At 47.7% G+C, this 24711-nt stretch overlaps 1 protein-coding gene across 2 annotated transcripts in view; it reads left to right on the top strand.

The window, feature by feature from the left end:
• LOC127208572 (solute carrier family 22 member 4) overlaps positions 1–24711 on the top strand; it is a 47536-nt gene that overhangs the window by 11491 nt on the left and 11334 nt on the right. The window contains exons 2-4 of one of the 2 annotated variants that reach the window (XM_051168077.1): positions 11882–11985; positions 14416–14570; positions 22146–22317. In XM_051168077.1, the coding sequence (XP_051024034.1) occupies positions 11882–11985; positions 14416–14570; positions 22146–22317 (431 nt within the window). The remainder of the gene's footprint in view (positions 1–11881; positions 11986–14415; positions 14571–22145; positions 22318–24711) is intronic. The other variant, XM_051168078.1, reaches the window with a different exon arrangement.

Raw genomic sequence — 24711 nt, 5'->3', positions numbered from 1 at the left:
GTTCAAGGACCCTGCAGAGCTGGCTCCGCCCCCACACTGCACTGGGTGTGGCACTGGGGGGGGGTGAGCTGGCCCCATCCCCACCAGCTACAGTGGTCAGGAGTGTAGGACCTGCATCTCACCTAGGCAGCACAGTACGGGAGTGCAGGTGATCTGGCTTCAGAAGGATGAACACCAGAGAGATGGCCCCACCACTCATCTGCCATGGGGTGACCCGGGCCCCTGCAGCAGATGGAAGAGCTGGCCTCAAGGTCATGAGAGTCAGAGTACTGTCCTTGCTCGAGCAGGCCCTGAGGGCATGAGAGCAGGAGAGCCCTTGCCAGCTGAGGTATTAGATGAACTAGCCAGGGCAGTACCTGACAGCTTGCCCTGGTGGGGTGTGTACAGAAGAGCTGGCCAGCTGACCAACTCAGCCACCACCTAGGCCCAGATCCAGGGCTTTGAGTTGGCCCACCCCAACATCTGCCCCCCTGCTGGAGTGTGTGAAAGGGTCTGTCCTGCAGATCCAAAGCTGCAGGATCTCCATGACACAGGGCAACAACAGGATATCCAAAGGAGCCTGGGTGAATATCCAGCCTTGATAGTGTAGCAGACGCCAGAGGCCTCGAACCAGATCAATGACTCATTGAAATGAACATTTGCAAGTAAAGACGTGTGAGTAAGAGAGTATACTGTGAGACACACTGCGACACATGCAACTTCCATGAGGAGTGCTTTTTATGTTTTGTTTGGTTTATTTTCTTTTATTTGTTGGGGGGAGGTTTCAAGGGCAGAGAGTGGATACAAAGGGAAGGAGAGATGAGTGGACTTGGGGTGCATGATGTGAAACTCACAAAGAATCAATAAAAAGTTAAAAAGAAAAAAAAAAAAAACCTTTATGTAAAAACATGTGTGACAAAGGACTTATATCCAGACCGTGAAAAGAACTCTTACAATTTAATAATAGAAAAACAAGCCAACTTTCCAAAAAGGGGAAAAAAAAAAAAAATCATTTGGTCATTTTTGAGAATAGGTATTCCTCCACTCCACAGAGGATTTACAAATCAGTAAGTAAATGAAAAGATTCTCAGACTTCCCAAACAGCAGTGATATATACCACAGGCCTGCTTCCTGACGAAACAGCATGACTAGTTGTTAATTTCTCTCTCTCTCTCTCTCTCTCTCTCTCTCTCTCTCTCTCTCTCTCTTTCTCTGTGTGTGTGTGTGTGTCTGTCTGTCTGTCTGTCTCTCTTCCCCCACTCCCTAATAAAGAAAAGCTGGAATCACATCCTGACACACACAGATAGATACAGCCAAGAAAACAGGGTTCTTTCATAGTCCCTGTGGCTCACACTCAGATGCAGTGTTTCCTCAGGAAAGGCCCGCGATGCCTGCCCGCCTCCTCCCTACATTCCCTGACTCGGGGTTGCAGAGGTTAGCATCCTGGTGAATGCTGCCAGAATTCAGAAGCTGCCATCCTTTTCCACCAGCCCCTCTGCAAACAGTGGCAGCTCTGCCCACCCATTAGGTCCAGAATCCCAGAGGCTTGGTTGCTTTCTCCCCCGCTTATTTCTGGGTCACAGGTTCTATGTAAGAGAAGTATGTCAAGCCGGAAAGCAAGCTAAGCAAGAGCCCCTGTCTGGGGAGGAGGTGAGGAGGGAGGCAAGCCCAAACCACCCGAAGTGTCCACTCACACTTGGCATCTTCCTCATGAAAGCGTGTCACCCTGAGACAAACAGGCCCCTGTCCCTGCCCACTGCTCTAAAGGTGTATGAAAGTGGCCGAAAGAGCAAGAGCTCTGAGACTGTCTGCACACAGTGGAAGAAGCCAAAGACTGCTCAGAAAACAATGGAGATTTTGTGGTAACTCAAAGGTATCTCTAAGAGACCCACAGCTAACCCACAGAACACCTCATCACCAGAAAAAATAACCAAAAGAAAAAAAAAAGCAGCTGAGAGCAGCCTTCTTGAGGTTAGAACAAACCTCAAAATGACTCCACCCAGTATCCTAACTAGAGGTGACCCAGTTTAGTGGAAAACATCGGCAAAAACTGAATTTTATCCCATCAGGAAATGATGCAACCTTTTAAAAGGAGAGAAGTCAGCCAAGCTTCTGCTTCTTCATTTTTTTAAATTTACAATTATTTAGTGTGTGTGTGTGTGTGTGTGTGTGTGTGTGTGTGAGTTCTCCCCTTCTCCCTGTGAGTTGTAACAGATCAGTCTCAGGTTAGCAGGCTGGACAAGTGTCCTTACCCACTGGGCTACACTGCCAGCCCCTGCTTCTTCAATTTAAAATGAATGAGTCGAATGGCAAACTCCAAAATATGTACCTATTTTACATTATTTCATGTCTTAAATACTACGTGTTTAAACACGTGATGCTTATGCAAAGTCACAGGAAAGTGTGACTTCCACAGTGGGGAGAGGGGAAGGAGGCGGCAGAAGTTGTGCAGAAGGACCACTTGTGGAACTGGATAAAAACTGCTGTTACAGTGTGTTCACAGAACTAAAGGAAAGGATGACGTTAAAAATAAAGAAGGTGGCCGAGTGTGGTAGCGCATGCCTTCAATCCCAGCACTCGGCGGCAGACAAAGGCAGGCAGATCACTGTGAGTTCAAGGCCAGCCTGGTCTACAAAGTGAGTCCAGGACACCCAAGGCTACACTGAAAAACCCTGTCTCGAAAAACCAAAAATAAATAAATAAATAATAAAATAAAGATGACATGGAGACCACCATCATCAAACACGGAACACCAGTAAAGAGACGGACATTACATTTTTTTTTTTTAATTAAATAGAAACTCTGGAGTAAAAAATAAAGAAGAGCTGAAAATAACAATCCCAAAAAGGTGTTGAAGAATTGGGTTGGCAGAAGAAAGAACCAACAAACTTGCAGATAGAAGATTGGAAATTATATAATTCAAAGAACAAAGTTGGGGAGAGATAGCAAATGTTCAGAGCCTCAAGAAACATGGATGCACTAAGCAGGCCAATGTGTGCACAAGGAGAGTACCAGCGGGAGACGAGACAAGACCAGGGAGACAACTACTCCAAGAAGAAATGACTAAAATAAATTACCAATGGCCTTACAAACTTAATGAAAAAAAAAAAAATTCTCCACAGCTCAGAAGCCCAAACTCCAAGTAGAATAAGACAAAGAAATCCACACCCTGATATTTTATAATAAAAATACCAAAAGACTAACATAACAGAAAACTTTTGAAAGCAGCAAAAATATGACTTGTCACATACAAGAGGACATACTTAGGATTAGCTGTTCATGTCCACACATAATAGAAGGCAAAAGGTGGTGGTGGTGACGGGGCTAACATCCTAACGGCCGAAAGAGAACAGCTTTCAGCCAGGCTTCTTATATCTGGCAAAAACATCTTTTAAAGCTGAAATGAAGAGGCTAGAGAGATGGCCTGGTGGTTTGGAGTACTTATTGCTCTTGCACAGGACCAGAGTTCGATTCCCAGCACCCATGTTTGGCAGCTTACAAACACCCCTGTAACTCCAGCCTTTGGAGAGCCAACACCCTCTTCTGGCCTCCACAGCACTACACTCGCACAGGCACATACATGTAAATAAAAATAATTAAGACTGTTTCAGGCAGTGCTACTTTTGAATCTGCTCAGGAATAAATTTCACCAAAAACTTTTCAAAATTCATACTTTGAAAGCTACAGGACATCATTAGTAGAAATTAAAGATCTAAAATTTTAAAATCCCATGTTCTGTTCATGAAGCAGAAAACATATGGTCATGATGTCAATAGTCCCCAAATTGATCAGCATATTCAATGCAAAAAAAAAAAAAAAATCAACATTTTGAGTCATTAGAAAACACCCATCAAAGTCACAAGGAAAGATCTCATTATATCTCCATGGTCAAAATTAAAGCGGTATACACCAACGAGTGCTGGTAGGCGTATAGAGAATTTGAAAACCTCATTCACTGTTGGTGGGGTTGTGAAATGAGATTGCCACTTTGGAAAACAAAATGAGAGCTCCCCTAAGGGCCAAACGTAGACTTACCACATAACCCAACTACTACACTACTATGTATATACGTAAGGGAAAATGAAAATATATATCCACACAAAATCTTGCACATAAATATTTATGATGGCATTATACACAGTAGCCGAAAACAGTGCAGTGTCTATACGTTTAGATAAATAAATAACACAGGTTATAGCAATACTTTAAACAGTATCAATCAATAAAGAGGAATGAAGTCCTGAGCCAGGCTTCTGCAGCATGATGAACCTTGAAAACATCATGCTAGGTGAAAAGGTCCTATACTAAAAAGCAGCGTGTTGTGTTGAAGGTGTGGCTGGGCATCACACTGCTTGTCCCGCATGTGCAAGGCCTTTAGTTCAGTCCCTAGTACTACAAAACAAAATAAAATCAGACAAATTAAAAACCATATTGTATGAAATGTACCCAATAAAGAAACCCACACAGTCAGAAAATAGATGAGAGTGCAGTAGGCTGGGGAGAGAAGTGAGCAGGGTTGCCTGCTAATGGCCTTGAGATCTAGTTCAAGAGTGATGAGCAAGCATGAGGACCTGTGTTCGGATCCCCAGAACCCATGTTAAACCAGATGAAGTATTGTATGTAATCCCAGTGCTCCTATGGTGAGACGAGAGGTGGACACAGGAGAATCTCTAGAAGCTCATGGGCCAGTTAATCAGGTATACTCAAGGGCAGCTAAAAAAAGACCCCCACATCAAACAAGGCAAGATGTCCCAGGTTCTCCTCTGACCTCCACACAGGGACCATGACAATCAGACACCAGCACTATCACACAGAAATACACACACGTACACATACTATCACTATCAATCAGAAACATGCACACATGTGCAAACACAGATGCATACATACATGCACACACACATACTGTCACCATCAAACACAAACACACATACATGCATGCACATGCACACACATGCATACAAGTGCATGAAGGCTCGAAGACACGGCTGCACCCAACTCTGTGGCTCTATTAAGAACTGTAGAACTGGCTGGGCATTGCAGTGCACACCTTTAATCCCAGCACTCGGGAGGCAAAGGCAGGTTGGATCGCTGTGAGTTCGAGGCCAGCCTGGTCTACAAAGCAAGTCCAGGACAGCCAAGGCTACACAGAGAAACCGGGTCTCGAAAAAACATTAACAAAAAAAGAAAGAAAGAAAGAAAAAAAAAAAAAAAAAAAAGACTGCGGAACTGCATGTTTTACGAAAGTGATTTCTGTTATGTAAACCTGACATTAACAAAAGGAAGTAAACACTCAGGGGTTTTGTTTGTTTCTGTTTGTTTCTTTTGCAGATGGTCAAGAAATTTCACAGCCAAGTTATAAGAAAGGAGCTGGGGTGGATATGTACCTTGTTAACTGTTGCGTCTTCCTGTCCTCATGGGAGGAGGGTAACCTGAGAGGACACTGTAGAGACCCCGTTGCTCATTCTTAAATGGACCGATGCTAATTTCTTATTCATAGTCATCTCTGGGATTAAAGTCTGTAGAAGGATTTTATACCTTGTGGTAAGAGCTTTTCATGCTTTTTTTCGTACGTGGATGGAAAGAAGTTTTATTTGTGAGAATCTCTTTCCTCAAGTCAGCTTCACGTGTAAACACTTTATTAGCCATGCCACTTTAAGTCGTGGCTTTGCTTAGCACAAGGGTATGGGACGTTTGAGAGGGAACCTTTCCTTAGAGACATTTGCTTGCACTTGTATCTCCTGTCTCAGGAGGGGCTACGGTCTCTTCCTTAAAGACAAAGGAGCAGGGAGACTGAGGCAAAAATGGCTCGTCAGTGGTCAGTAAGGTGCCTGCCTTGAAACCATGAGGACTGTGGTCAGGTCCTGAGTACCCACATAAAAGCCTTCAGTGACAGTGTGTGCCTGTAACCCCGGTGCTGGCAAGGGCACAGACACAAGCAGATCCCCAATTGGCTTGCTGGCTATACAGTCTAGCCAAATGGCAAGCTCCAGGTTCAGTGTATCCACATACACACAAACAGGCATGCGTATCTGTGTGCAGACATGCAAACACATGCATATATATCTCACATACACACAATTTCTTTCTTTTTTTTAATGAAAAAGCAGGTCGAGGGGCTGGAGAGATGGCTCAGTGGTTAAGAGCACTGCCTGCTCTTCGAAAGGACCTGGGTTCAATTCCCAGCACCCACACAGCAACTCACAACTGTCTGTAACTCCAAGATCTGACACTCTCACACCAATGCACATAAATTAAAATTTAAAAAATATTTAAAAAGAAAAGAAAAAGCAGACTGATAAAGGCGAATGGTGGCAAAATCATACCAGAAGCACCAGAATCCAAGCAAGCCTGTGCTCTTTGCTTAGCATCAGGCTGCCTTCCAGGGTTTTTCAGTTTTGTGCAGGACTTACCTTTATGGTCATTTACAGCTTTGGTACAAGCCGAAACTGCTAGGCTTGAACTGCTTGGAGAGTTCAAAATCAAAAGTGTCTCTCAAGTATGGTGCGTGGGACTCCCTAGCCCCAAAAGCACATTTTCCTGTTACTCCTAATTGGTTAGTATTCATCCGTCAACAGTGTAGGTATGTGCCAGGTGCCTAGCCTGTGTTGTCCTAGGCCATCTCAAACACAATTATACTGGTTAGTCAGGCACGAGAGTGTTATCCTTTGGAGAAGGATACGAGGAAAGGCTGCCTTTTTCTTTTCCTCTAGCTAGAGAGCAAAGACTAAGTAGCCCAGAGTAGAGCGTGTTCACAAAGATGCTGGGCTCCTGCAGACACAGAGCATAGCTGGTTTGTCTCGCTCGACCTTGAGCTTTATGAAGGAAAGAACTATGTCTTGTGTCCAACACATACCCTGGCCTGGGGCGGGTATTTATTGTCAGCTGAACAAATGATTAATTAATTCCTTTAACCAGTCCACTAAAAACAGAATTTGGATGGGTCCCTTCATCGCTCCAATGCCTTCATTTATTCACTTATGAAACAAGAAAAAAAGAGTACCCAACCCAGAGGACACACTGAGAGCTCTTGAAGCAATATAGCGTGTATACTAAGCGCCCAGGACACTGCAGCCACTGGGTGTGGTGGCACAGGTCTGTGATCTCAGCACTTGGGAAGATCAGAAGTTCAGGGTCATCCACAGATACATAGCAAGTTCAAGGCCAGCCTGGGCTATTTGAGACCTTGTCTCAAAAAAAAAAAAAAAAACCAACAACAACAACAAAAAAACCACCATGGTTGTTACTCTTATTATGGTTAATGTTGAGAGGTACAGGAAGCCAAGAGCGACCTTCCATTTCCTCTTCTGTCTTTTGTTTGTTTGTTTGTTTGTTTGTTTTCCTCCCAGCAGTGATAAGATTGAATCCAGGGCTTGTGTATTCTGCCTTTGACGTACAGCCCCAGTCTGTTCCTCGTGACCTTGTGACCTGGGTTTTATCTGTCGAAGCAGAGCTGAAGGACACATGGTCCAGCTGGGTGGATCCCACTCCGCTCTGCTGTCAGAGCCTGTCTTAGACCTTGCGGACCTGGGGGTGTAGAGCCAGCTGGCTGCCACATTTCACTCTTTCATCAGAAAGGAGATGGGGAGCCTGTTTTGGAAACATTGATGTTTGGTTTAAGGAGCATTCTCCACAGCGATGTCAGCTGGTTGGTTACAGAGGCTTCCTCCTTTAGGCTCTAACTGGAAGCTTGTTTGTGTGCTCATGTGTGTACCACGTGTAGGGAGCAGTTCCATCCCATTGAGAGAAACGGGTCTTACGCAGTGCTACCTCGGGGAGTTTCCTGGCCCCTGGCTAGTGGGGCCTCCTGTTGGGATCTAGGAAATGGAATCAATAAAGCCACACAACGCAACAGATCTCACATGGGGGGGCTACTAAGGGAGGGGATACATAGAGGTGCCTGATTTCTGACACCTCCAAGACACATCCCTCAAATCCCAAACGGTTAGAAGCAGTCAGGGCCTTCCCCAGCAACAGACCTTCATATGAAAAGGCTCCTTTTTGGCTACTGCCTTGGTTTACTGGACTGTAGCTCCTCAAGCTCCAGCTAGGACTTTATCTGCCAACCCAAGTCCATCACAATTTTCCAAAGAGACTCCTTGGACACAAAAGCCCTCAAAAGGAAACTGGAGCCCTAGGTCCAACCATGGGCAGCTGTGTTGTCTAACCTTTACCTTTACCTTTCCCAGGATTCCAATAGGCATGATGTAGCCCATACGGAACTGGCGCAAATGGCTACTGCGTATTCATGGCCTGCCAGGACACCTTGTTGGGCTCCTCTTCCTCTTTATGGAGGGCAAGAGACCCACAGCCATGCTCTCCGGGAAAAAGGGTTGCAGGGAGATGGCCCAGTCTTGCCCTCCCCAGAACCCATGCTTCTGTCCAAAGAGAAAAGGCTGATCTCCCTCCCCCGAGGCTAGCTTCATGGTGTGCAACCTGTGCAGCCACACAGGGCCCCGCACTTGGTCATAGTGTTCTGCATTGGGTGGTTTGTTGTTGTTGTTGTTGTTGTTTTCCCGAGACATGGTACACATATACACACAGAGACAGAGAAAAAAGAAGGGAAGACAGAGGGAGGGAGAGAACCAAAAAAGAAAAAGAGGGAGATGTGGGGGGTCATCTAAATTTTGTACTTGCAGTTTTGAACCAGCAAGTTCAACTTGCACTGGGCTCACATGTTAGGTAGAATTCCCACCCATTGTTTTTGCTCATGCTGACTCTGGACTGCCTCCAACAGCCTTTCTATTTTACTTTTATATCTATCCTTTTATTTGTTTTTTGGTTGCTTCAGTTTGGTTTGATTTGGTCTGGCTTTTCGAGACCAGGTTTCTCTGTGAGGTCCTTGCTGTCCTGGAACTTACTCTGTAGAGAGACCAGGCTGGCCTCGAACTCAGAGAGATCCCCTTGCCTCTGCCTCCTAAGTGCTGGAATTAAAGGTATGCACCATGTCTGTCACTAGATCCCTCCTTTGCCTCTCTGTTTCAAAGTCCTGACAGTGAAATGGTTAAAAGCAAAGCAAAGCAAAGCAAAACAAAACAAAACAAAACAAAACAAACAAGCAAACCCAAAGCAGAAAACATTCTACTTGAAAACTCTTTGCTGCCTAGATGCAGCTGGGATAGTGATGGTTGATGGCTACCATGGCAACACCTCTGCTGGCATTAGATTTGCTGGGTTCTGTACAAGGCTGAACTCGGTGATGGCAGCCTTCTAGCCCTAAGAAGAGTAGGAGCTCCAAGCCCTGCCCTTGGAGATGCAATGGTGTGTCTCTGCGTGTCAGGCTTAGAACTCAAGCTGCTTTCCAAGCTTTGGCCAGCTAGTTTTGGAAGAAGGTACCCATTCGTTCAGGCACATCTTGCCTACTGCTTTGGGTCTGTAGGCTGACAAAGAACAGGAGCCTGGCTGGGCAGCAGTAGAGGGCTTGTCTGTCTTGTCTCCCAGAGCCCATGCAGAGACTTCAGGTCCATTTTCATTTCTGAGTAGTTATTTTTAAATTTTATTTCATTATTTATATTAGTGTGAGGTGTCGGGGGAGCTGTACCATAGACTGCATGTGTGAGTGGGTGGGTGGTGTAGGGGGAACTGTACCATAGACTGCATGTGTGAGTGGGTGGGTGGTGTGGGGGGGAACTGTACCATAGACTGCATGTGTGAGTGGGTGGGTGGGTTGGGGGAGCTGCACCACAGACTGCATGTGGAGGTCCGAGGACAACTTTTCAAAGTTGGTTCTCTGCTTCCACCTTCCCATGAGCTCCAGGAATTGAACTCGGGTGGCCAGGCTTACTCAGCAAGCACCTTTGCCCTCTGAGCCATCTTGCTGTCCACATAGAAAGAATGAAGGTTTGGGCCAGCAAGACGGCTCACTGAGTAAGAGCACTTGCTGTGCAGGTGCTCGTGTACCTGAGTTCAAATCCCTGGAAGTCATGTAAAAAAGCCAAGCATGACTGCACATGTCTGTAACCCCAGCAGTAGTGGATAGAGACAGGCAGACTCTAGGAGCACACTGGCCAGCTGGCTTAGTCTAAATTGAGAGCTTCCGGTTCAGTGAGAGACCTTATTTCAAGGGAGTAAGCAGAAAGGGATAGCGAGAGACAGACAACATCTTCCTCTACTGCATATGCATGGATGCACACTCATATGCATGTAACACAAACATATAAACATATGCAACAAGCCATACACATATGCCAACACACACCTAGAGTGCTGAGAGCTGAGGAGTTCAAGTTCAGCGGTTGTATCTGATGCGAACCGTCTTGCACAGGGCATCATGTGGTTAAGACAGAAAACTTGCTAACTTAGATCTGTCCTCTTCGGAAGTTGATGTCTCTTTGGATTAGGCCCCACCCTCATCACCTCATTTAACCTTAGTCCCCACCCAAAATTCTTACCTCCAAAAGCCATCTTCGAGAATTAAGTACTTTTTCTTTCTTCATGCCTTACAATGGATATTAAATTTCACCATGAGTTTTAGAGGGGAAAATCACCCCAGAGCACCACGTGAGGCAATCCTTGGGGTTGCTTCTGAAGGTCAGAGAGCTCAGTTCCTGGTTCATGTTTTTCTTCTGCAGAGCTGATACCCCAACAGCATCAGGAGTCTAGAGTGACCCTTTATGGAAGGAAGTCTCAAGGGGGTAATTCTTGGCTCTCAGGGCTTGTGCAAGCTGTTGCTCTGCAGAAGGTGTGGTTGTTGTGGGTCATGAGGCCCTTCTAAATCTGAGCTCCTGGGAACGGGTACTAAAGCCAGCTCTGGAACCCCACTGCCACAGGCAGACCCTTGAGCAGGACAGGATGCTGAGACTCCTGGGTTGAGTTTTTATAACTTCCCTGACTTTTCGTTTGCCCTGATTACCTTAGCTTTTTGGCTTATGTTGTTTGTGTTTCTAGAAACGTCTCTCTGCACTACAGAATGAGATAGAGCATAATGCATGTCCGTGGATTAATTTAAGTCAACTACACCTCGAGGGCAGCAGAATCAGCCCACAAATGGCATGGATATAGATAGGATGCCCACCCAGGGAGCAAGAGATAGGCTGGAGGCAAGGGTCCTTCTCCTTGGCTGGCTCATCTTGTGACATACTGTTCCCATCCATACTGCAAGTCCAAAATATATAAGCAAAGGTCATCAGGCACACTTTGAAATCTCTGCAGCCTCCATTGAGACCAGGTTGAATTGACTTCAGTGGAAATTTGGAAACAGAAACTCTGGTTGGAACTGGTTTTATGGATCCACCAGCAGGAACTTGTTAGTGTGGTAGCAGCCCACAGGGCCTGGGGACTGGGAGGGACCACAGCTTGGGAAGGTTGGATGGGGAGAGGGCAGAGGAGTGGAGTAAGGCAGCTTAGAAAACCCACTGAAAGGGGTACATAGGGCTGGCACATAGTCCCTGAAGTGGGCCAGGTGCCTGTCTAGGTCTGAGGAGACCAGGAAACCAATACTGTCCAGAGAAGTCTGCTTAAAAAATAAACTCATACAGCACTGGGGCTATTTTCAATTTTACTCCTGGACCAACTGGCCAATGTCTCCTGCCCTGCTCTTCCGGTTTTTTTCTTCCTATGCTCTCCCTCTGTGCTAGGCTGCCTCAAAGGGACAAGGATTCCTTTCCTTTTTGGTTGAGGGCTTGACAGCCTTCCTGATTATGTAAACAGGTTGGAGTCATCTTCTACCTCTTGAAAAGGAAGCTGTGTCTCAATGAGGGACAGCAGCATGCCCCAGGGTACTTGTCACACTAAATGGCAGGATCAAACCTAGAGCTATACGGTCTGCGTGCTTTGCACAGAGCCAGCGTGTGGGCACAAAGGAGGGCAGTGCACCTGGCATCCATCTGGCGCTCCGTGGCGTGGGGCACGGGTGGGTCCTGCTGCAGGACCGGGCTCACGTTGCATGCTGTCTTGTTGGCAGTGGAATCTGGTGTGTGAGGATGACTGGAAGACACCCCTCACCACCTCCCTGTTCTTCGTAGGCGTTCTCTGCGGTTCCTTCGTGTCTGGGCAGCTATCAGACAGGTAAGGGCACTGGATGGGGGAATGGTGGGGTGTAGCTACTTATCTGCTCATAGTCTATCTTGACATAAGACCAACCTCATGGGCTTTCTACATAGAGAAGGACCCTGCAGGCACTGGGTAAATAATAGGAGGAGCTCAGATATAGTTGATGGACAACTGATTCTCCACATGGGAGCCGGGAGGGGGGACCGCAGCTGGACCTATGACATGAACTCTGGTGCCCACAATTTGATCACTGCCCCGCAGCAAGGCGGCCTTGCAGGCACACAGAGGAAGGAGATGCAGGCTATCCTGATGAGACCTGATAGGCTGTGGCCAAAATGTGGGCTAGGAGGGCACTGCCTATCAGAGGTCTAGGGGAGGGGAATAGGGCAGAAGAGGGAGGGAGGGCAGGAAGGGGAAGATGAGCTCAAGGGGATAACAGTCACAATGTAATGTGAATAAATTATAATAATTAATATATTAGTTATAATCAATTAATTCAGAATAAACTAAAATTAAAATAATAATAGGAGCAGCCTAGCTCTTGGGAGACTAGGGCCTGAGAAGAGGATTACAAATTCAATGACAGCCTGGTCTCTATATCAAGACCCTTTCTGACTAACTAAATAAACCGTTCCCAAGTAAATCTAGTATACAGCCTTGTCTGTGGCACCCTACATAACAAGACCCTGCCTAGCCAACTGAGTGGCAAACTAGCTAAGTAAATAAATAAGTCTTTCACAGATGGTACTAACATGTAACCCTAGCCCCTGCCCCTGCCAAGACCTACTCCTGGTCACTCTCCTAGTCTGAACTCACAGGGCTTTGGTCAAAGAGACAGAAGTTTCAATCCCACTAGAAAGTGAGACCCTTGACCCACAAGCCCCCTAACAGGACAGAATGCTGCTGTCATCACTGCCCCCGACTCTTCCCCCAACTCTTGACAGGGTAGGGGTAGATGACATGTCATTGCTGCACAAACAACCAATAGCTAGAGCCGAGCCAAGCAGTCTCCACTATGCACTCTCTGAGCCTGGGAGCTGAGCCATGGCTGGGCCTGCAGCCACAGAACTGACCCAGGCTGGCTTTTGGCCACCAGAGCTTTCAGGCTTCATGGGGACAAGATTGCACTATTCCAAGTCGTGTCCTACCTGCCCTAGATGCTCTCTTGTGGCCAAGGCAAGTGGGAGTGCTAACTGGCAGTGCCGTACAAGGCTTCCTGGGGATCTGCCCTCCCCAAAGTTTTAAAGTCCAGTGGGAATGGGACAGGAAGTTCCTGCCTACACTCATGTTCCTGCTGCCCATTGGTCACTGCCAGAAGGAAATATTAAAGCTTAAACTGACCAGTGGTACAGCATACATGGCTGAGAATGACATCTTCCCATAAAGTGGTGGTTTTCAATGTTAGAGCCACATAGACACCCCTGGGAAACTTCATAACATCCCAATACACGAACGGCATTACAGATAAATAAGACTTTGGCAGAGTGGGGAGCTGGCCTGAGTGTGGGTGCTCCTTGTGATAAACCCATCCTAAACTGAAGAGGTCTTAGATAAAAACCCCTTAGATAAAAAACCTAAATCAGCATGCCCGCTCAGCAAGCAGCCAACCGTAGAGGCCAGCCGTTTTGTTTCCCCTGAGCGCAGCTCATTGTTGCTGCTCAGCGTGGACAGAGAGGCTCACAGGCCATACCCCTGTCCAGAGGAGAGTGGAGAGAATCCAAGTGCAGATTCAGAGCCAGTATTCTAACTTCCCCACCACTGTACAGTCAGGAAGTCCTACATTGAACTGTTGTAAGACAAGGGCTGTCTGTCATTTTTAGAGCTCTCTGGGTGGCTCCAAGTGCAGCCAAGGTTAAGAAGCGACATCCCTTGAGGGAGTTTTAAAACTTACAGAATTCCCATGAGGGAATATAAGGAGTATCTGCAATTTGAGCTTTACCCACTTTTCAAACATGGTGTGCTTTTTTTTTTTTTGAACAGGCTCAGGATGGTTGAGGATGGCCTCAAAATTGCTAACAGTGGCCTTGAGCTTCTGATCCTCCTGCCTCAACCTCTGAAGGGCCCGATTACAGATGTACAGATGTGTGCCACCATACCCTGTTTACTCCATTCTGGGGATCAAAGCCAGAGCTTCGTTTGTGCTGAGCAAGCACTCTATTCACTAAGCCATACCCCCAGCCCTCCTATGGCTCCTTCTAAAGATAAGATCTGTCAATGTGCTCCTCACAAAAGATGCCCTGTGTTTCCCAGGGGCTTGGCACTTTAGAAGGTAGTTCCTGGGAAGATGAGTGCTTCTCCAGGGAGGAGGCTGACAAGGTGTCACAGGGAAGGAAAAAACCACAAACAAACATCTATTTGAGTCCTGAGACAAGGCGGAGCCTCCAGCAAAGCCAGGCTTGGTGTCACCGCACACCCTGAGTTACAGTGTCACCCTGTGTTCTGTAGGTTCGGAAGGAAGAAAATCCTCTTTGCAACCATGGCTGTGCAGACTGGGTTCAGCTTCGTGCAGATCTTCTCCACCAGCTGGGAGATGTTCACCGTGTTGTTCGCCATCGTAGGCATGGGCCAGATCTCCAACTATGTGGTGGCCTTCATACTAGGTAGGGATGACTCTCGAGACTCGGTGTCTCTTCTTGCAACTCTGTACAAGGCTGGGGAGGAGGGAGCCATGGAGTGTGCGCTGCAGCTACGGGCACCTTGAGCAGTCACAGCAGGACAGGCCCTCACAGGGCATCTGTACTGGGCCAGAATGAGGCCAAATACAAGAGCACGAGCTGGGAAGAAGTAGGCACACAATACCTGAGATGCATTCTCAGGAGCAAGGAGCTTGGGACAGGAGGGCCTGGGGGAGAGACAGCGGGGATCTGAGGTCTTTGACCTGGCCTATGAAGGGACTTAGCGGGGGTAGATGTGGCTTATACGCAGGAGGGAGAGGCACTTGCTAGGTGGTAGGAATTTGTCCCACCTGGGCAGATCTGCTCTGGTCTGAGTCCAAACCCACACCCAGAGCATCTGTGTTCTGCACAGGACAGCTGTGTCTCTCTGATAACAGCCCTACTGTTGGAAGGCCAGGCAGAGGGAGGGTAAGCCTTCAGTTCCTAGACCTTGGGCTCTCTCCAGCTTTTCTGGGGGGAAGAAATGAGGTGAGCTTCCTGGAAATTGCTCAGGGGTGTTCTCAAAAGTGTGAGTCCCACCACCAGTATACTCTCTGATTCCTCCCCCTCATTATGATGAGAAGAGGTGAGATGGGGCACCCCCAACACAATAAAGACAAAGTCCTATAATCTTCAGGACAACCATTCTCGTTGGCCCCAAATGATCCCAGTTTGTCCCCACTGTCCCCACTATGGATCGTGTTTCTGTAACAGGAGTCTAACGGTCTTCCTTGCACCTGGCTCTGTGGTTCTGATTTTGCTCTCAGGAGTCTGTGACTCGCTGGCCTTGGCAGTGGTATTTTCTGTTAGCCAAATACATGCACACACTCTGTCAGGTTGCCAAGGTGGAATTGTCCAAATTCCATTCCTTTAATTATTGGTGAAGAGCCTCTGGCCACGGGCTCAGCCTCGTGTCTGAGGACAGAGGACATACAGGAGGAAACAGAGCAAGCAAGAGCCACATGGTCCCACGTGGCTCAGTAGGTAGCCCTCTACTAAGCAGGCCCTGGCATGAAGAAAGCAGTTCATCCCTACAGGAATAAGGAATGGCACAGGAGCTTTTCTGAGGTCACGGGGAGGCTGCACACATGTGATCGGGAGGCAGAGACAGGAGAACACTATGTTTTAGGACAGACTGGACTGTGTAGCAAGACCATGTCTCATAAAAACAAGACAGACAAAACTGACCATAACAAAAATAATGATTTCTGTAGAGAGCAGAGAAGTTTGTGTTGAGAGAGGAAAGAGCTGGAAACAGTAAGTGATGCGAGACCTGGGGAAGGATCTACCAGGCCAGGCTGGGGGCACGGAGTGGGCTATGGCAGGCAGTCACACCCTCTGATAGTGTGTGTGTGTGTGTGTTTGACATAAGCTTTTACGTTGACCTTGGAGCTGTCAAGCTAACCTACCCCAGAGAGCCTCCTGTCTCTGCCTCCCCAGCACTGGGATTACAGACCTGTTCCACAGTGCTCAGCTCTTTTAGGTGGGCACTGGGCATTTGAACCCACCTTCTCATTCTTGCATGGTAAGCGCTTTATCCACAGAGCCGCAGCCCGGGCCCCTTGAGTCCCTCAGAACAAGACCTCTGAGAGCCTCTTCTGTGAGCGTGGAGCAGTGCCGCAGCTCTGGCACTGCCTTCCACAGGCCTTCTTCCTCCCCACGTGGTCATGGCCTCATGTGCAGGGTGGAGGAGAGGGCCAGATCAAGGGTAGGTTGGCGCTTAGGTGTGTCAAACCAACAACCAGCAAAGAGGACTCCTCAGACACAGGGTCCCTATCTACTTGGGTCCACACCTCTTAGCCTAGTGGGCTCAGTGGGAAACTGCTGGTTCCAGAATAACACTCCTGCTTAGGTCTGAAGGTCTAAGAGAGTCACTGAAAATTGATCTGTCCCAGTCAGCTCCTGCAAGGGAGGACTTGGTAGAAGGACAGACTGGTAGTTGCTAGTTTTCCTGCAGCGCAGCAGCGCCCTCTAGTGTGTCAGCACTAAAACAGCTACATCCCACACGCTTTTGTTGGGGTTTTTCCTTGAAGCTGGATTTGAACCCAACAGATTTTCATTTGAGAAGTTCTCTCTGTCGCTGCCCTTCTATCCTCCCGGCTCTGGGAAGGAATCTGGATGCCTGGTACGGTAAAGGTTCATCTTGGGGTTGAATATTTGCACTGATTCCAGCAGCTGAGTTGTTCCCAGAGCGGTACAGAAATGAGTCTTCTGGGCTGTTCTTAAAACCTCACCAGGCTTGCGGGACTTAGGGTTATACTAAGGCAAGCCAAACTCATGTCCTCAAAGCTACACTCAGTGGATGCACTTACCAGGGTGGGGGAGTGAGACTCAGGATCAGGGTCAGTGACCCTCTCACACCGCAGCTTTCCCCCAGGCTCCATGTCATTCCCAGGCATAGCATCCTCAACCTGCTGTAGACTTCTGGGTAAAATGCCAGCGGTACCCTCCTTCATCCTCTGTAATGAGCCGCTTCTCTGTTATCTACAGAAAACCTGACCACTTCCTGTCTTGACTGATTCACTATCTCAGTATTTTCCAGTACTTCTAACATCAACACCCAACCACTATCCTACCCTCACCCCATCCCCACCCCCGCCCCTGCTGTCCGTGCTATTACACCCCTTTATACATGTTTAAAGCTTGCTTCCTCTGGTCCATGTTTCCCTTTCAATAAGTGTGCAACTGGTGCATCTTCTATGTGAAAGAAGGTATGCCAAAAGTATAGATTCTATCTATAGCTTTGGCTACCAGGAATCTCAGACATATGTGAAACTGAACTATATCAGTTATGCAGCTTTTATCAGCCATAGATGTATTTTTATTATTTTTCATTTATTTGTTAATGAACTTATCTGTTTGATACTGGGAATCAAACCAAGTGTCTCCTGCATGCGCTGTATATTAGATCTACACACCAGTCCTTTAGTGCTTTTAATTTGAAATATAACTTTGCCTTGGTCTATTTAAATGGAATGGCATAGCCAAATAACACAGACTGGCTTAGCTCAAAAACAAAGATTTCATTTTCTGTGTTAGGGCAGCAGGAGTGTGAGATCCCTGGCCACATTGTATCATCAGTCAGGAAGCAGAGGGAGACCAATGCCTGGGCTGGGCTGGCCTTCTCCTTTTTATTCAGCCCGGCACCCTATCCCAAACCCTGCTGCCACCCACATTTAGGGTGCATCTTTCCTCCTCAGTTAACCCGATCTAGAACCCACTCACAAACACTCACAGAGGTTTGGCTCCTGCGTGATTCCAGATCCCACCAAGTTGGCAAGCAATGTTAACCATCACAGGGGCTAGGCACAGAGGGGACCACACTCTCCCCTCAGCCCGTCCCAGCAGGTGCATTTCCCGGGCTTGTTCCCTGGGCTAGAGTCAGCTGCAGGCCTCAGCTGCACTGAGGTGCATGTCCTGCTGCCTCCTCATGGAGTGTGCCTAGTGCTTCCTGGGGCCCAGTGACAAAGTTCTGATGCAAAGGGAAAGGAGCCTGCCGGGGAGAGGAGCCAGTTTGTGGCATGGTTTCCTGGGGCTGTTCCTGGTCTCACCAGAGCCAGGATTTGGCTTTTGACTTGGCTAGGGGAGACTTGCTCTCAGGAGACGCTGAGAAGCCAGGCTTTGCCTATGGGGCAGAGGAGGAGGACGAGGACCTGGGTGAGCAGAGCCGGAAGTCCTCTCTGCCCGTGGGCCTATTTTCCAGGTGACCAAAGAGATCTGGTTGCATCTGCCAGACTTGGGGCTCTCCTGGTGTGCCTCAGAGAGAACTGCTTGGCTTTTAGCCAGTTTAATGATCATCTTGGGAAGAACTGAGAGACGTTCAACCTCACTCACCTTCCCTTGTGTTGCCACTAGCATCCCAGCCGAAGGACTGGTCCATACGATAAAGGGTTTTCTTCTTGAAGGCTAGATATGCATAGGTTGACAGATATGGCTTACATCCTGACTACATCACTGTGCTGGGGTGTATTAGTTTGCTCTGGGTTTATGTGTTTTGATTTGTTTGGGTTTTGTTCATGTGTGTATGTGCATGTGTGATGTTCAGGGGTGTGTGTGTGCATGTGTGATGTTCAGGGGTGTGTGTGTGCATGTGTGATGTTCAGGGGTGTGTGTGTGCATGTGTGGTGTTCAGGGGTGTGTATGTGCACGTGTGATGTTCAGGAGTGTGTGTGTGCATGTGTGATGTTCAGGGGTGTGTGTGTGCATGTGTGGTGTTCAGGGGTGTGTGTGTGCATGTGTGATGTTCAGGGGTGTGTATGTGCATGTGTGATGTTCAGGGGTGTGTGTGTGCATGTGTGATGTTCAGGGGTGTGTGTGTGCATGTGTGATGGTCGGGTGTGTGTGTGCATGTGTGGTGGTCAGGGGTGTGTATGTGCATGTGTGATGGTCAGGGGTGTGTGTGTGCATGTGTGATGGTCAGGGGTGTGTGTGTGCATGTGTGATGGTCAGGGGTGTGTGTGTGCATGTGTGATGGTCAGGGGTGTGTATGTGCATGTGTGATGTTCAGGGGTGTGTATGTGCATGTGTGATGTTCAGGGGTGTGTGTGTGCATGTGTGGTGTTCAGGAGTGTGTATGTGCATGTGGAGACCAGAAGTTAATGTCGTCTCTTCCATTATCACTCTCACTGCATGGGAAACTTAATCATTTCAGCTAGACTGGCTGGCCAGCAAGCTCTCAGGGTCTTCCTGTTTCCACCCCCAAGTGCTAGAGTTCCCGATGTGTGCAGTCATGTCCAGTTTTTATATGGGCTCTGGGGGATGTAAATTCAGTCTTAACACTTCATCAGCCATGAGTTTACCCACTGAGCCATCTCCCTAGCTCATTTGTTTGTGTTTTTGAGACATGGTCTCTTGTAGCCCATGCTGACACTGAACGCAGAATGTATGCAGCCAAATCACTTCTGGTCATCCTCTTCCCACTTCCTGAGTTCTGGGATTTCATATCTGAGCTGCCACCTCCAGTTCACGTCACTGTTACAGATACAGGAATGCAGGCATGCTGCTTCAAATCCTAGGTCTCAGTTGAGTATTTGTAAGACAAGAGTTAAAGAGATTATTTATGTAAGCATTTACCATGAAATGGGGCTTAAAGAACTGCTCGGAAAAGTGTTGGCTGTGAAGATGATGGTGGTAACAATGAAGGTGGTGATGATGATGATGATGGCAATAGTGATGGTGGTGAAGGTGGTGAAGGTGGTGATGCTGGTGATGGTGGTGATGGTGGTGATGGTAGTGATGGTGGTGATGGTGGTGATGGTGGTGATGGTAGTGATGGTGGTGATGGTGGTGATGGTGGTGATGCTGGTGATGGTGGTGATGGTGGTGATGGTGGTGATGGTAGTGATGGTGGTGATGCTGGTGATGGTGGTGATGCTGGTGATGGCGGTGATGGTGGTGATGCTGGTGATGCTGGTGATGGTGGTGATGCTGGTGATGCTGGTGATGTTGGTGATGGTGGTGATGGTAGTGATGGTGGTGATGCTGGTGATGGTGGTGATGCTGGTGATGGTGGCAAGAACGACAATGAGTGTGATGGTGATCATGTGCATCTTGCTTACTGTTCTGTAGTTGTGGCAGAAAGGCTTGACAAAAACAACTTAGGGAGAAAAGGGTTTGTTTTGGCTCACAGTTCCAGGGGGCCACAGTCTACCATGGTAGGGAAGGCAGGCATGGCTGCAGGATCATGAGGCTGACCTGGCAGTCAGGAAGTGGAGTGATAACATTTTCTCCCTACGTAAGACGCATAGACAGAAAAGGAAGTGCAAGCAAGTTATAAATCCTCAAAGCCTACCCCTAGATGCACTTCCTCCGGGAAGGCTCCACCTCCTAGAGCCTCCATCATCTTCCCCAATCGTGCCACTAGCTGAGGCTAAGTGGCTAAATGCATGAGCCTATGGGGGACACTGCTCACTCAAATGACAGCAATGTATAAGGGAGGGAGGGGTCCTAAAACTTAGAGAGCAGTGGAGCTAATAAGGCGTTGTTTGTACAGTCCACCTTGATCCATGGGCTGGCAGAGTTCTGTCTATCTTCACCTGGTACCCGGTGCCTAGCCATATCATCCCAAGTCTGTTACCATCTGCTCTAAGTCCCTGTCCAGGCACTACAGTTAATCTCCCAGGCCTCACACACAAACAAGAGTCTCATCTGGTCCTCTATGCTTTTCTTCTCCGTGATCAGAATTCTCTGCATTTGGATTTCTGCTTAGGAAGAATGAATACACACACACGCACACGCACGCACACACGCGTGCACACATGCACACACGCACACACACACGCACACAGCACACACACACGCACACATGCACGCACACACATGCACGCACACACACGCACGCACACACACGCACACACGCACACACACATGCACACACACCCCACAGACCCACTCATTGTCATATCATAATTCCAGCCAGAGACAGCCAGGTCATGGTAGAATATGTTTATTCATAAAGTAAGGAAAGATTCAGAAATGACACCCATGAAACTCAAAATAATCAGACAAAACCCTTGGGAATGATCTAGAGGCTGAAGGACAGCCCTGGGGTTAGAAGTCTGGCCATACTGTGAGAATCGGGAGCTACCTAACAGAAGACTATTGAGTTCAACCCCAGCTTCAGCTATGTCACCAGACTGCAAGGAAAAGGTCAGAAGAAACCACTGAGGAGAGTGGCTTAGTCAGTCTAGGACCCCATGCCATGCACGGGTGTGGTCCATATTTACAAAGGGCGTTCCTAGCTCAGTTAACCCAACCGAGAAACTCTTGCAGCTATGCTCAGCCTTGTCTTCTGGGTGATCCTAGATCCTTCAAGTTGACCATCAATATTACTAATGTCTTGGAGTGCGAGCAGGCCCTACACAGAAGGGGAAGCTCCTGCTGCTGGCTCTACCTCTGTCCTTGGGTCAGAAGGCCCTGAGTGGACTCTAGAAAGGGCTCCACAACAGAGGATGCGGTCCTATCCTGGCCTGAGCAGCAACACCATTTCTGAAGACCCACTGCCGAGTGGCCTGCTGTGCTGCTTGGTGCACAGGACAGAAACCAGCTGCCAGCCTCACCCTTCTCCAGAAGGCCTTGAGCCTTTGCACTACACGAACAGCAGAACACCTCCTTCCTTGGCGTCCCATCAGAGAGCACTGTCTGCCTGGGGAACACCAGCCCCAGTGCTGGCTGCCAGCTCTGGGACGCTCCAGAGGCAGCTGACTTCAGGGTATCGTGTCTCAGGGATCATGGACACAGAGTGTGTCCTGACAGCTGGGAGCACCACTGTTATCTCACAGGCCAGTGTCTATTCAAGCCTTCCACACCCTGGCTCCACACAAGGTCTCCTGGACAAGGCAGTCTCTGTGTCTCCCACCTGCCTCTTATTCTGAAAATGCAGCATTCTCAGAAGGCAGGCATATTAGTTTTATTGGTAGAGCCCTTGCCAGGCATACATGGGTTCGATCCCCAGTACCAGAAGCAGCCCCTGTCTCAGAAAGCAAATGTTGAAATTCTAATATTTGCCCTTGTTTTGAACAGGAACTGAAATTCTGAGCAAGTCAGTTCGCATTATCTTCTCCACGTTAGGAGTCTGTACATTTTTTGCCATCGGCTACATGGTCCTGCCACTGTTTGCATATTTCATCCGAGACTGGAGGATACTGCTGCTGGCCCTGACACTGCCTGGGGTGCTGTGTGTCCCCCTGTGGTGGTGAGTACAGCATCCACTCCCAGCCAGCCCTGTGCTGTGGCAGGCAGCCCACTGCTCACCTAGCTGCATTTGCATGCTCCCTGCTGCAGCTTGTCCTGATGCCTCCAAACTTCCAGCACTGTCAGCATCTCAGTGAGTGGGCACGTGTGCTACACAAAGCCCGGTTCTCAGGAATTCCAGCTTCTTACAAGTGCTTCCCACTCCAGTCTCATGCCCATTTATTTCCATGTTGTCTGTGGAGCTGGCACTGGTGGGTTGTGGTTTTAACTCTGTCCTCAGTGTTGGACACTTTGCTTTCTTTAGAAATCCTCTTTCTTTATTCAGCCACAGTACAGAGCACCCCAGCTACCCACAAGCTCCCCATGTATGCATGCAAAGACCAGAACCAGAAAATAGTGCCCTGAGCATGTTCAGGCCATTTTTCTTGTTATTCTCTAAGTGATACACTACAGCTACTCACGTGCCGTGTTTGCATTTTATTAGGTATTGAGAGGCTGATGGTAGGTAGCTCAGGGACAGAATATTTGCCTGGCATACCCAAGGTCTATCTCCAGCAAACTGCCCCCCAAGGGTACTGTTGGATACTGTAAGTGACCCAGAGATATACACATATAAGAAGTGCACAGGTTATATGTGAATCTTGTTCCTATTGTATTGAAGTTGTTAGCTTTGTTTTGCTGTGCCAGGGATGGAACCCAAGCCTTGTACATGCTAGTAAGTGCTTTTCCACTGAACTACACTCTAGTCCCAAATTCCCTTTAGAGGGGGTCTGCTGTGTTGCCTAAGTTGTTATTGAGCACCTGGGTCAAGCGGTCCTCCCACCTCAGCTTCCTGAGTAGCTAGCTGTGCCTGGCTATGCCATTTGATGTAAGAGGGTTGAACATGAGAGAATTTTGGTATCTGCCAGGGATCCTGAGTCCAAGGAACATGTAACTGTTCTTCATAATTAGCATCTTGGGTGTGCTTGTTTTTTTGTTTGTTTGCTTGTTTGTTTTGTATATGCTTTGTCCTGAAAAAAATATGTAATTATTTTTCAGCAGTCTCCTGTATTCTGGGCTTGCCCTGGACTCCTCAGTATGAGCCAAGGATGGCCTTGTATTTCTTCTCCTTCTGCCTCTCCCTCCCAAATGCTGGGATACTTGGGGTTTGCCAGCACACAAGTGTTTTAGGCAGTGTTGGAGATGGAGCCCTGAACTTCATGCAGCTAGGCAAGCATACCCTGAGTCATATCCCAACTTCCCAAATTAGTTGTGTTTGAACAGTCTTAGAGAAGGTGTTATTTGTCCTATGGCACAGCGCCCCCCTCCACCCCGCATGGAAACATTCTTTTTAAAATAGAAATTGAATGTTGAACCTAGAGTCCTGTCATACTGGGCGGGCAAGTGGTGAGCTTCTGAGCTGCATACTGTTAAATGCTTCCCCAACCTAGTTTTGGAATGGCAGTTGTGGGAATAGTGAAGTTTGGTGATTTTGAGACTAAGTCTTACCATTGGATAACCAGAGGCTTCGGGAAGAGACCAGATTCTTAAAAAAAAAAAAAAAAAAAAAAAAGGAAAGAAAGGAAGGAAGGAAAGAAGGAAAAAAAGAAAAAGAAAATGGAAATAAAGTACTAGCCACAGCCCCCTCATCAGAATTTCCCTTCTTTACTTTTTCCTCTTTAAACAAGATTAAAGATTACTGGCTCTGTTAATTCCTCTGTCTCTGTCTCGCTCACCTCTCTCTAATTCATCTTAGCTTTATTTTGTTCTACCAATGTCTAATTTTCTAGAAATGACCCTGCTTCCATGACTAAACATGACTAAATAAAGGGTTGTAGTTTTTGTTGTTGTTGTTGTTGTTTGTTTTGTTTTGTTTTGCTTTGCTTTTTGGTCACCTTGTGGAATTCAGTTTAGACCTCTTGGTTGACCTGTGACACCTGCCTGGGAAACTGACTAGAAGGACCATCATCTTTCTGTAACTGTCATGCAGGGAAGGGAACTGACAAATGTCTGCTTGGCCTTATCTGAGGATAAGGCCTTATGGCCTTATGGGAGGCCCAGCTGGCCTCCTCCAAGCTCTATTTGCTTTTCCTCTCAGGCTGCTGTGGTTTTACCAGCAGTAATACTTTAGACTAAGGTGTGTATGAAGGTTCACATGGCATTTATATTAGGAAAAATAAGCTTTTCTAGCTTGTTTTGCTTTGTTTCTTATTTCACTGGCGTTTGAAAGATAACTTTTTAAAAAAAATTTAGGCGTACAGGTGTTTTGTCTGCATGTGTGTCTGTGTACTATGTACATGCAGTATCTGGGACAGCCATTAGAGGGCCTCAGATCCCCCTGGACCTGGAATTATAGACACTTCTTAGCCACCATGTGGGTGCTAGGAATTGAACCCAGGTCTTCTGGAGGAGCAGC

This window comes from Acomys russatus, chromosome 25 (genome assembly GCF_903995435.1).
Source record: "Acomys russatus chromosome 25, mAcoRus1.1, whole genome shotgun sequence".
Classification (NCBI taxonomy): domain Eukaryota; kingdom Metazoa; phylum Chordata; class Mammalia; order Rodentia; family Muridae; genus Acomys; species Acomys russatus.
Note: the sequence above shows the minus strand (reverse complement) of the source record. Positions and strands in the feature narration are given on the sequence as shown.